The sequence below is a fragment of the Nyctereutes procyonoides genome, unplaced genomic scaffold (genome assembly GCF_905146905.1).
Source record: "Nyctereutes procyonoides isolate TBG_1078 unplaced genomic scaffold, NYPRO_anot_genome, whole genome shotgun sequence".
Taxonomy (NCBI): Eukaryota; Metazoa; Chordata; class Mammalia; order Carnivora; family Canidae; genus Nyctereutes; species Nyctereutes procyonoides.
In genome coordinates this window covers 12,395,863-12,407,936 of record NW_026575160.1, presented here as the reverse complement: position 1 = coordinate 12,407,936, position 12,074 = coordinate 12,395,863, and the positions used below count along the sequence as shown (strand labels likewise).

At 41.3% G+C, this 12,074-nt stretch overlaps 1 protein-coding gene across 1 annotated transcript in view; it reads left to right on the top strand.

Annotated features, from left to right (window-relative positions):
• Positions 1 to 5,343: 5,343 nt before the first annotated feature.
• The window catches only part of CUNH7orf31 (chromosome unknown C7orf31 homolog), a 35,566-nt gene continuing 28,835 nt past the window's right edge, over positions 5,344 to 12,074 (top strand). Inside the window, exon 1 of the mRNA XM_055314483.1 lies at positions 5,344 to 5,477. Coding sequence (XP_055170458.1) covers positions 5,344 to 5,477 — 134 coding nt within the window. The remainder of the gene's footprint in view (positions 5,478 to 12,074) is intronic.

The window sequence follows — 12,074 nt, the reverse complement described above, 5'->3', positions numbered from 1 at the left end:
GTTTTTTTTGTTTTGTTTTTTGTTTTTATAATTTTCTTTTAACAGTTTTATTTTTTTTTAAATTTTTTTTTTTTTTTTTATTTATGATAGTCACAGAGAGAGAGGCAGAGACACAGGCAGAGGTAGAAGCAAGCTCCATGCACCGGGAGCCCGACGTGGGATTCGATCCTGGGTCTCCAGGATCGCGCCCTGGGCCAAAGGCAGGCGCTAAACCGCTGCGCCACCCAGGGATCCCAGAAAAAAGCAAACTACATAATATGTACAACATTACATAACAAGTGTTTGTTATGTAATGATAAGCCGTCCTAGGACTTGGTGGTTTTAAAGGCAACTGTTTTTTTTGTTTTGTTTTTTGTTTTTATAATTTTCTTTAGGAAATCATCTTTTTTTAAATTTTTATTTATTTATGATAGTCACACACACAGAGAGAGAGAGAGAGAGAGGCAGAGACACAGGCTGAGGGAGAAGCAGGCTCCATGCACTGGGAGCCCGACGTGGGATTCGATCCCAGGTCTCCAGGATCACGCCCTGGGCCAAAGGCAGGTGCCAAACCGCTGTGCCACCCAGGGATCCCAAAGACAACTGTTTTATTGCCCTGTGATTCTGTGCATTGACTGAGATCATGTGGGCAGTTCTTCTGCTGGTCTCATCTGGGGCCTCTCATGTGGATGCCGTCAGATTACGGGTGGGGTTGGAGTCATCTCTTCAGATAACAGGGACATTATGACAACAGGGTCTCCCTCTTCATGTAATCTTTTCACAGGGTCCCCCCGGTAAGGTAGTCAGGCCTACTTCATGGTGGTTCAGGGTTCCCAAAAGCAAATGTCTCAAGAAGGATAAATAGGAAGCTGCTAGCCCTCTTAACGACTGGGTCTAGAATTGTTATGGCACCATTTTCACTGCATTCAAGTGGTCAACATGAGTCACAGATCAACCCATACAGATATGTGGGAAGGACACATGAGCATTAATAGCAGGAGCTGTGGTTCACTGGGGGCCATCTTTGGAACCTAGCCCCACTAGGCTAGGAAAAAAAAACATACAGCATTACTACAGTCCTCATTTCCATAATTCTTAGGGCTAGAAGCGCAAGAGTATTTGCCTCTCAATGCTCCACCTACCACCTTGGATTTTAACTGGTCCCTGGTTCCATATCCCCAAGAGACCACAGGCCCTGGGACAATCCCTGACACATTCCAGCCAACTAGGGATTATTTACTAAATAAGCATATTTTACAAATGTCTGCATCTATGTCATTTCAATGACTACATAGTTCCTTAGCTACTCAAGGCAAAAAACTCAATTTACTATTAATTAAAGCGTCACTAAATTCAATTGTAATCACTTTAATTTTAAAGCCAGTGAAAGATGTATTTTTAATTGTCATCCTAATAAGTAGGATATATACAATGAGGTTTTCAAGTTTTGTGATTTTTTTTTTAACTTATATTTTACAGCCACTGAAAGAGACTTCCCAACCCATCTTCTAGGAAAGGAATAGGAGTCAAACTTTTTCCATTTAAAAAATACTCATGAGGGGATCCCTGGGTGGCTCAGCGATTTAGCACCTGCCATTGGCTCAGGGCATGATCCTGGAGTCCTGGGATGGAGTCCCGCATCGGGCTTCCAGCATGGAGCCTGCTTCTTCCTCTGCCTGTGTCTCTGCCTCTCTCTTTCTCTCTCTCTGTCTCTCATAAATAAGTAAATAAATAAGTAAATAAATAAAATCTTAAAAAATAATAAAATAAAAAATACTCATGAAATCATATATCAAAAAGATATCTGTACCCCCGTGTTCACTGCAGCACTACTTGTAACAGCCAAGACATGGGAACAACTTAAGTGTCCATTTACAGATGAATTGATGAAGAAAATGTGGCACATGCATACACACAGGAAAACTATTCAGTCATAAAAAAGAAAGACATCCCGCATTCATGACGACATGTATGCATCTTGAGGGCATTATGTTAAGTAAAATAAGACAGAGAAAGATAAATACCGTAAGATCTCATTTATATGTGGAATCAAAACAAAAAACAAAAAAACAAAACAAAACCCATGGAAAAAGAGATCAGATTTGTAGCAGCCATGGGCAGGAGGTAAGAAATAAGAGAATCAAGTGAAAGTGATCAAAAATTACAAATTTTCAGTTATGAAATAAACAAGTACTAGCATGTAATGCACAACAGGATGACTAGTTAATGCTGTATGGTATATCTGAAGTTGCTAGGAGAGCAAATCCTAAAAGATTTCATCACAAGAGAAAAAAGTCTTTTTTGTAACTATATGCGGTGATAGATGCTAACAACTAAAATTACTGCGATAATCACTTCCTAATATATACATATATGAAGTCATTATGTTGTACACCTTAAACTTATACAATATTATGTCAATTATTTCAAAACTGAGCGGGGGTAGTTTTTTTAAATACTCCTATCTGCCAAGAAGTACCAGATCCCTCAAAACCATATTTGGTTCATAATCAAATACCATTTAGTTAAAAAACCTCTATAACATTTAAAATAAAGGTTATAGAGTATAACTGATAGTATACATGATCATATACTTCCTGTATATTATTTCCTTGAAGGTTAAAGGTCTATCTTTAGTGTTTGAAATTTTTGTCAACTCAGATACAATATTCTACGCATATTTTTTTTTCATTCCCAAATTTCATTTTCCCTGCTGGAAGGATTACTGGTGACTCAAAGAATACATTAAGGTAAATGGGGTGATGAAGGAGAGATTAACATGTCAAAACGTAGGTTATCTGACCTTAGTGACTCCCCTGGTGGTACTGACATACCTTAAGGAATCTCAAATTTATTTTGAGCACCTCTAGGTAGGTGTCTAGTTTGTGTTGTTGAGGTCACATACATATATTACCTGATGGCTGAGGCAGTGTGAGCTAAGTCAAGAAAGCCTAGAATAAAGGACATGGTCAAGTACACCCAGTCCTGACATCCTCAAAAACCTTCCAGATAGGAAAGGATTTCCAAAGAAAACACTTGTTTTACAAAGATCTGACAATGAATCTTTTTCTTGCCTATAAATTTTATTTGGGAATAGCAAAGTTAAAAATAAGTAATTATATTCTCCTACCCTTTACTTCCATTTGACAGAAAATAAAATTTCAAGCCCACTAGAACCTGGAGATGATCACCACATATCCCGGCCAATTGACCCACTGTTGCCCTAACTTCCCTGGTATCCCAACCGTCCACGTACATATAAGCACATGGCTAGTGATGCAGGTTCAGCAGATATGCCTGAGTAAATCTATTATGCTCATTACTTCCCAGGAAGAATCAAACCGTAAGGAAGAGGGACAAAGGTCAAGCACAAGAGAAAGGTGGAATATGGAATTTACTGCAAGGCTGAGCACAGGAAATAGGCTGAGCTGATAGGGAATTTAATGAGAAGGAATTTAAAGGGAAATCCTGAAAACCCCAGAGCAACAAAAAGGCAAAAAAAAAAAAAAAAAATTAGGATGGACTTCCACAAGGTTTTTTTTGGGGGGGGAGGGGAGGGGGGATATATAAAGGGGTGAAAGATAAAGGCTAATTCACAGCTCTGTTTCCAGCAGTATTTATTCTTGCAAACTTAGTGGAGTCATGGGACAGGTGTAGGGACTAAGAAGCTGATCCAAGAACACAAAACTACTACCTTGCCTACTCCAATGCACCTTTCTTTCCCTCATGTCGGCTAATATTCACCTAGAAGGCACAAGCACAAAATAAATACCCACTGGTCAGCTGACTTAAAAGTTGTAAAAAAAACCCAAACAAACAAGTCAGAGAATGAGGACACTGTCACACCTCCCATCTCAAGGGTGGTAATCCCTCTTAGCCCCATAACCTTCCGTGCTCCTGCAGGCTCAGTTCTAGCCTCACCCAAAACCTGAGCTCCCCACACCCCCATCCTTCTGGGGAGCCGAGTCCTCAGTCGCCCCCGAAACTGTGGCCCTGCAGGTGCAGAAACGGGGTTCGCATTTGCTCCTGGGGGAAAGGGGCGAGGCGGGCAGTAGGAGTGCGGGTAATCTGAGGTCATCCAGGTGGGGCGGGGTCCTCGGGACTCCGTGGCCCACCTGCCGGGTCGCGGCTCCGCACCCGCCCAGGGGAGGAAGCACCCAGGGTCTCCCGGGGCGCATCCCGGGCGCAGCGCGCGCAGCATCCTCCGAGGCCGCCCCGGGTGCTGCCGCACCTGGCCCGCGCCGGCGGGGGGTGGGGGGGCGAGCGGGGAGGACGGCCACCAGGGTCTCCGCTGGCCCCCATCCCGGCCCGGCGCCCGGCCGGACGAGGGGAAAGCGCTAGAGCAGGGGGCGCACCTCGGGCGGTTCGAGGACCCGGGGTCGCTGCGGCCGAGGGCTCCCGGAGCGCCCCCCGCCCCCCGCCCCCCGCCAGAAATGCGTTACCTGGTGCCACGGTCACGGCTGCCGTCACAGGCACCCCAACCCCACCCCCGCCGGCCCGCGGCGCCCCGCTCCCTCCCCCGCACCTGCCCCCGCTCGCCTGCTCCCGGGCCGCAGGGGCGGACGACCGCGGGATCCCCCGCAGAGGCCCCCGCAGAGGCCACCAGCTCTGGGGAACGCAGGGGAGACGCGGTCCCGGGCCGCTCCCAGGCCAATGTCCAGGTGCTGCCGAAGCCCGGAGTCACCGCTTGGCAGGACGCGCGCTGATGGCCCGGGGCTCGCGGCCCCACCGGGGCGCCTCCTTGGCTCCCCCCTCCAAGCCCGAGGGCCGGGAGGGGGGGGGGTGGATTCTCAGCCCTCTGGGATCCCCCTGGGGCTAGGCCGCCGCTTCTCCACCTCTCTGCAAAAGGCTTCTCTCATTCCGGGTCCCCGACACCTTGAGAAGCACAGCTGCTGATTCTGTTGGATGGAGTAGGGAGCGAGTTGGGGGGAGGGGGTGGGAATCAGCAGAACTTTAATAGTTATGGTAAAATTTGAAGCAAAAATCTAATTTCAGTCGATGTCCATGCAGTAGTGAGTGGCCTTTTATGGACGTGAACCTACATGTCCTCCACCTGGTGTTTAGGTTGTACTTAGGAACATCATCTTCTGCTTTGTGGATTTCTTTCGGTTGAAGCTCATTTCCATAGAATTTAAGTTGCTGCTTATTACTGATGTGATCATCTGAGGGTCCATAGACAGCCTCTAGGTGAGGAAGGAAGGGATTTCTATGCAGTGTTGAGTTGAACAAATTTAGCAGCATAAAGGATGTTTCCCGCCTTCCTTGAGGGAGGGTCATTGTGATAGTGATCCAGGCAAGTTGACTACTGAACCAAGGGTGGCCTCCTTTTCTCTTCCAGCCTGTGCCTTCTTAATATAAAGAACCATGGAGGTCATTCACAGCAGGCCCTATTGTTGCAGAGAGCTTGAAGGGGCTGACCTACTGTCCAACACCTTCTACTCTAATGAATTGCACACCCCGCTACAAACAGCTGCTCGCCCAACTGCCTCAGAGGACAGGTAAAACAAACACTAGAGAACATAAATCATTAAAAGGGGCTTTAATGTATTCCTTTATTTTTATATGTGGGAAAAACGGGGCTCTTCCGTTTATCACATCAGAGGGATGGCACAACATGACAATTAACTCACCTGTAAACTGTCCACATATGTTAGGAACTTGATCAAAAGTAAGAGGGTGTGTATTTTTACAAGGCAGACATCAGTTTCATCCACTACATTCCAGAACTCCAAAATGATCACTTCCATCATTTGAAAATTCATCTGTTTCAGTCAAACTTTTTATTTTATAAAGAGTAGCAGAGTGGTTCTCTATCGTCCCCTAACACCATCTGTTCAAAAACACTCCTGGAATCTGTTGTTCATAGTTGCTATCTAAATTTTTGCTTTACCAAATTTCCTGTAACACATTAATTACAAATTATTATTAAAACTGCACCTAACAGATATTGAGTGATTACTGTGACTGGGCCCTGAACCAAATGCTTTGAATGTAGCAATTCTTTTAATCCTCACAACAACCCTATGAGATAATACTATTATTATCCCCATTTTACAAATGAAGTAACAGATACAAGCAAGTAATTTTCCAAGATCTTAGTGCTAGCTTCCTTGAATAATTTTGAAGCAAAAAATTATCTCAAAACACTTGGACAGTGAAAAAATAGCCCATGTGGTTGTTTTGTTAATCATTTCACATGGCCAAACCTCTTGTTTAAGAGTTCCTTCTTTAAGAAATCACTAAGGAAGCCACCCAGACTCAGTTTACACTTCCAGAATGGGGGTGTCACTACCACACAGGCAATCCATCCCAATTTTGAATGCTATTGATTGTTAGGTAGTTTTCTTTCTACTGAGAACAGTTTTTCCTCTTCCTAATTTCTACCTGCTGATCATAGTTCTTCTCTCCAAAGTCATGCGGAATAAGAATAATCTATCACCTCCATGACAGCAGCCCTTCAACAAGAGTTTGAAGATCCTTTGACTAAACAGTGGTTCTCTGCAGACTTCACACTTTCTTAAATGTAGGCTTTCACAAATATCTTGATCAGACTTCCATGGATCTAATCCAGTTTGTAAACATGCTCTTTATATGAAAAAAGAAGAAAGTTTTTTTCCCATAATTATAAAATTAATACATGTTCCCTATAAATAATTTAGAAGTCACGGACATCCATAAAGAAAACCAATTTTCCATTTTTGTAACAGAAGAAAAAGCATGAAATTAAACCACAAGGAAGAAAACCTCTGTACTTCCTTTATCCAGAATAACCACCGTTAACATCTCGACATGTGTCTTCCCCATTTTTGAAAATATAAAGATCATATTTAACATATTTTTTGTAAACTGATATTTTCCCTCAATGAAAGGAATATTTGCATATTTGTGGGAAAGAGGACATTTCTGAGTCAGCCCATGCTGCACATGCTCTTCTGTTACCTGATTCCCAAAACTGACTACTTAAAGTAGTCTACTTGAGTACTTAAATTCCTACCTGAGTCAAAGGGAACTCTTAGCAGACCATGCCTGATCTGGGGATAGGCAACTGTCCCTGGTTCAAAAGCATTGTAAGATTTTATATTTGGCCGAAAGGGATCTGAGTAGGAATTTAAGGCCGTTCTCTCTGATTAAATTCACTATCCTCTCAAAAGTACTATGTAAGGCTTTTCACTGAAATTTTTATCTCTCCTACCTAAATAGTCCTATGGTTGGTTAATAATTGGCTCTAAAACCTTTTAAATGGCATGAAATTTAAGAGAAGCATCTTTGAGAAAATATTTTATTGTTTTATTAACTGATTATAAAATTAAACACATGTTCAGTTACCTATAAATTACAATAAGGTACTAACTACTTCAAGCAAAAGGCAGGTTCAGCCATGTTCCTGATTCTTAATAACTAAAACTTGCTTTCCCTTTTATTCCATGTGAATTTTTTCCTATCCTAGTCCCCAAAAGGGAAAGCCAGGATGATCATGCACTCTCACAACCCCTCCTTTTAACTCCCTCTTAAAAAGCAGCTGGGCAGCTTACAAAAATAGAAGTTCTCTTTTTCTTCTGAACTGCTCTGAAAAGTGGTCATCAGGGTAACACTGGTACCCCTACTCTGTGTGTACTGAGGTTCACCTTCAGAGCAAGGTCAGGCTGTAGCTCCCAATTCAAGCCTCAAGGTATTTTAAGAAGCAAAACAAGACAAAAAGCTCCTGGCCTTTAGGGGTTGCTCTTCATAGTGGTAAGGATGAATGTGAATCCTAGTGTATATTAGCTCTAAATAATTTAGAAGTCATGGACATCCATAAAGAAAACAAATTTTCCATTTTGGTAACAGAACAATTTACTTCTCTTAAACTTGGCCGTACTTATGGAGATGCCTTTTTTAAAATATCATAGGTATTCTGAAGGCCATTTTAACTGCAATGCAAAATAACTTCCTCACATCAGCATACCTCTTTCTTTTCAGAATAGGCAGTCTAGCTCCACTGTTACCCAGCACAGGTGTGCAGACAGGACACATTCAGAACCACATGAGCAGCTTTCTAAAAATAGAGATTCCTAGCCTCAATCTGGAGATATTCTGGCTCATAAGGTCTGAGGCGGGTCCAGGAAATCTGGACTTTCAGGTTTTCAGCTTACTTTGAGAACCACTGGACCAGCAGAAAGCATTGAAAACAGTAACAAAGCCAGGATTAAAGTTCTGGCTTTCACCCATTGGCCAAAGGGCAGTTATTCTTTTTACTGTAGTTTCTTTCTTCACTGGTGTATTTTGGAGCAATTATAGTAGTCACTATTATATATACTCTGACTTGATCTTCTTTAAAAATATTAATAAGTAAGTGGTATTCTTTTGTATTTCTTCCATTGAAAATTTAAGAATGGCTGGCACGGCTATTCAAAATCATGACAGATGTCTATCTCTGTTTTCCATTCGGTTGACATGGAAGTCATTACCTCTAGCAAGTTCTCTAGCTTATTAAGCAAACAAACATCAATTAAGGAAGTGCCCTAAGAATTGCTTAAGATTTCATCAAACATTCCCATTTGGTTTCTGGATTCATTCCATTGCTTTCAGATTCTTGAATTTCTTTTTATTACAAGTCCTCTGCCAACTAAAAATGAGAATATATTTGTTCAGAGCTTTTCTTTAATCATGCCTTCCAATAATTACTGGCTAAATTCAGCCCCCCAAGTAGAATGTAATGTTCCATAGTGACTCCAGAGCAAGATGCTTGTTCATCTATAGGAAAACTATCACAAAAACAAGTAACAATAATTTTGTATGGCTAGAAATTGCAGTACTAACAATTTGTTATTTCCTTTGTTATGGAGACCTGCATTATTTAAGCTTTCAAGTCATTTAATTCTAAAACTTCAATATTTATTTCAATTCATTCCCTTTATAAGATGCTATTAGTATTAAAGCTAAGGGGGGAGGTATGGGAGACACTAAAATAAAGGAGAAATAGGACTTCTTTATGCTTTTGCCTTTTATTTTAAATGGTTTCCTGCAACTTACTAGCTTTAGATGGATGCCAACCCAAATGATTGATTAACATTATCTACTGGCTCATCTTCCTAGGACAATGTAATATATGGAGGTCAGATGTTGAGAAATTGACTCATCTAATTTAAATATAACTTTTTAAAACGTAGATATTAAAGCTTAGCTTGTCATAAATCAAATGTGTTTAAGTATTTTTCACTTGTCATGCCCTTCATACCATGTCTACTGATCATCGCCATAAAGCTGGTGAAGACCTCAGAGGTCTAAGAGTTGAATACTGCCATCCCTTCTACAGCACCCTAAATCAATGGTCACCCAGATTGTCCTTGACTAGCAAGTGCAGAGCTTGGTAAACTTCTATAAAGGGCCAGATAGCAAATGCAGTTGACCATTGAACAACACAGGTTTGAACTGCATGGATTCACTTACATGTAGATTTGTGTTGACAAATACAGTACAGTAATATAAATGCATTTTCTTTAGCTCACTTTATTGTAAGAATACAGTATATGATACACATAACATACAAAATATCTGTGTTCACATGTGTGTACACTATTACAAAATAGTATAATCAACTATTTATGTTATCTGTAAGGCTTCTGATCAACAGGAGGCAATTAATAGTTAAGTTTTGGGTGAGTCCAGAGTTATATGCTGATTTTCACCTGCATGAAGGGTTGGCACCCCTAACTCCCACATCATTCAAGAGTCAACTGTATGTTAGGCTGGTCTCTGTCAAACTACTCAACTCTACTATTGCACAGCAAAAAGCAGCCATAGACAATAGATAATACGTAATGAATGACAGTGGTTATATTCCAATAGAATTTTTCTTACAAAGACAGGCAACAGGTTGGATTTGGCCTATGAGCCATAGTTTGCCAACTCCTAATTAGTGACTTCCTATGATAAAGCATTCCGTTTATAAGACAGTGTTAGTTCTTTATTCCATTCAGCAGATATTTACAGAAGGATTACATTAAACCAAGTGCTCTGTTGGTACTAAGATGTTCCACAGTCCATACCACCCCTCTCTCTGCACTCCTCTCCCATGTTTCTAATTGGCTCCCTACTGCACAGACGTTATAATCCAAAGGGCTCTTAAGGTTCTCAGCTATTGTTGTTGTTCTCCTCTCTTGCTTCACCCCTTACCAGACAGAGCTCTTCTCTGCTACTGCAAATTCCTGAATTCTGTATCATCTCTATGGATTTAGTCCAAAATTCAACCCCATTTTCTTAGCCCTTAAGATCTAGATAAGTTCCACTCAAATCTTTATTCTGTACCTTCTGGAAGTCTAAAGCCTTCCTCAAAACTTTCCACATTCCTAGGATAGGGGTGGGGGTAGGCATTAATAACCTTGTTTTGGTTTCCTTTGGTTTCACTTATGCTGCTTCTGTTCAATGACACTTTGACCCAGCTGTGAAACACAGTCATCCTCCAGTTTCCTCCAAAGACCTTATCCACACAGCATTTGTGAGCCTGCTAAACTTCCCTGATCAGTTAGGGGTCAAAAGGAAGAATCACATGACACTGTATAACACATAACTTAAGGCCCCTTCTTAGCCATCACTTGTGTATTCTCAAAATTTCTTGAGCCCAGCTGTCACCAGGGTTCCTCACTAGCTTTTCACTCAGTGCAGTACCCAGCCTCCTAATATCTTGCTGACTTGTCCCTTCTTCATCTCCCTTTACTGTACTTTTCTTTCATTTTCCTCTCACAAGAGCAAAAAACTAAATCCTTCCCACTGCAAGGCAGCTTAGTCAATCTTAGGTTGCTCGCTGTCTTACCAACACCCATACTTGCAGACTCTCAATCTCTATACCAAGTGGCCTAACAAAATATTTTATAAAACAAAACAGATCCTTTCTAAAGAAGGGTTCTGGAGCCAACACTGTCAGGAATTTTTTCAATTCCATAACCTTTCTAACCTCTATGCCTTTGACATGTTATTCCCCCACCTAGATGTCCTACTCATTCTTTAGAACTCATCGTAAACAGTGATTTCCCCCAAGAGTCCTTCCTCCAGAAAGGAATCTTGTTGGTTCTACAAGGTGCCTCGTGGTATACTACCTATCTTGGACCACTTAAAACCAAGGTCAAGTCATGGCTGACACAAATCTGGGCAAAAGACAAGAGAGGTGGTCTACTTCTAACTTATCTTTAATATGGAAGAGTAACCTTTTGGAGCTTATTGTGGAGATAGTCTCCTTTAGATTTCTCACCTGGCTGATTTCTGTACCCTTCACCCAGCGACCTCTTACAGCAGAAATGAAATTTCCAAGAGTTGACACTGCCCTAATGGCAAAAGTGGCTCCTTTTTTTTGTTTACCTCTCTGGAGTCCTATATTCCTCTTATGGAGCTCTGGTAACTCTTTCTAGTCTTATTAACAACGAGTTGCTTTTTAAAAGATGTTTCTCTTTTTTCCTTTTTGCATGCTTTTGGTCTGTCTTCTCCAGGTAAATCAATAAGGTCAAACAGAAATAGAATTATACTTCTCCAAGAAAAGTTAATCCAAAGTAATTAATCCCCTTTTTAAGATTTTCATCTCATTGTCTGCTCTCAAGGAAAATAACCTAGTCAATAAATATTTGTTAGGCATTATATATTTGCAAGACACTATGCTATATCCTGAGGATTCTGTAGTGAGTATGACAGAGTCCTTGTCTATGGTGACTTGCCCTTTCTGCTGTGCTATGGAAACTGTGACGAATCAATTTTTCTTTGTTCTGTACAGTATTATATTGTTCATCTCTTGGTGATAGATTACCAGTTTATTGTAAAAGGATGTAACACAGAAACAGCTAGGTGGAAAAGATGCATAGGGCAAGGTATGTTGAAATACGCATGGTGCTTCCATGCTCTCTAAATGTACTACTCTCTTCCACATCTCCATGTATTATTTACCAAACCTGAAGCTCCCTTTTCAGCACTTTTGGTTGTTTTCAGTGGAAAGGATAGTCCAAATAATCTAGACTGTCATTACTGGAAACTGGGAGTCATTTTTTGTCATTTTTCGTTGCTAATTAGGAAGCACATTTCCACATATTCTTAAGTGTTTTGTGAGACCTCCTTCTAAGGAAGAAGCTTTC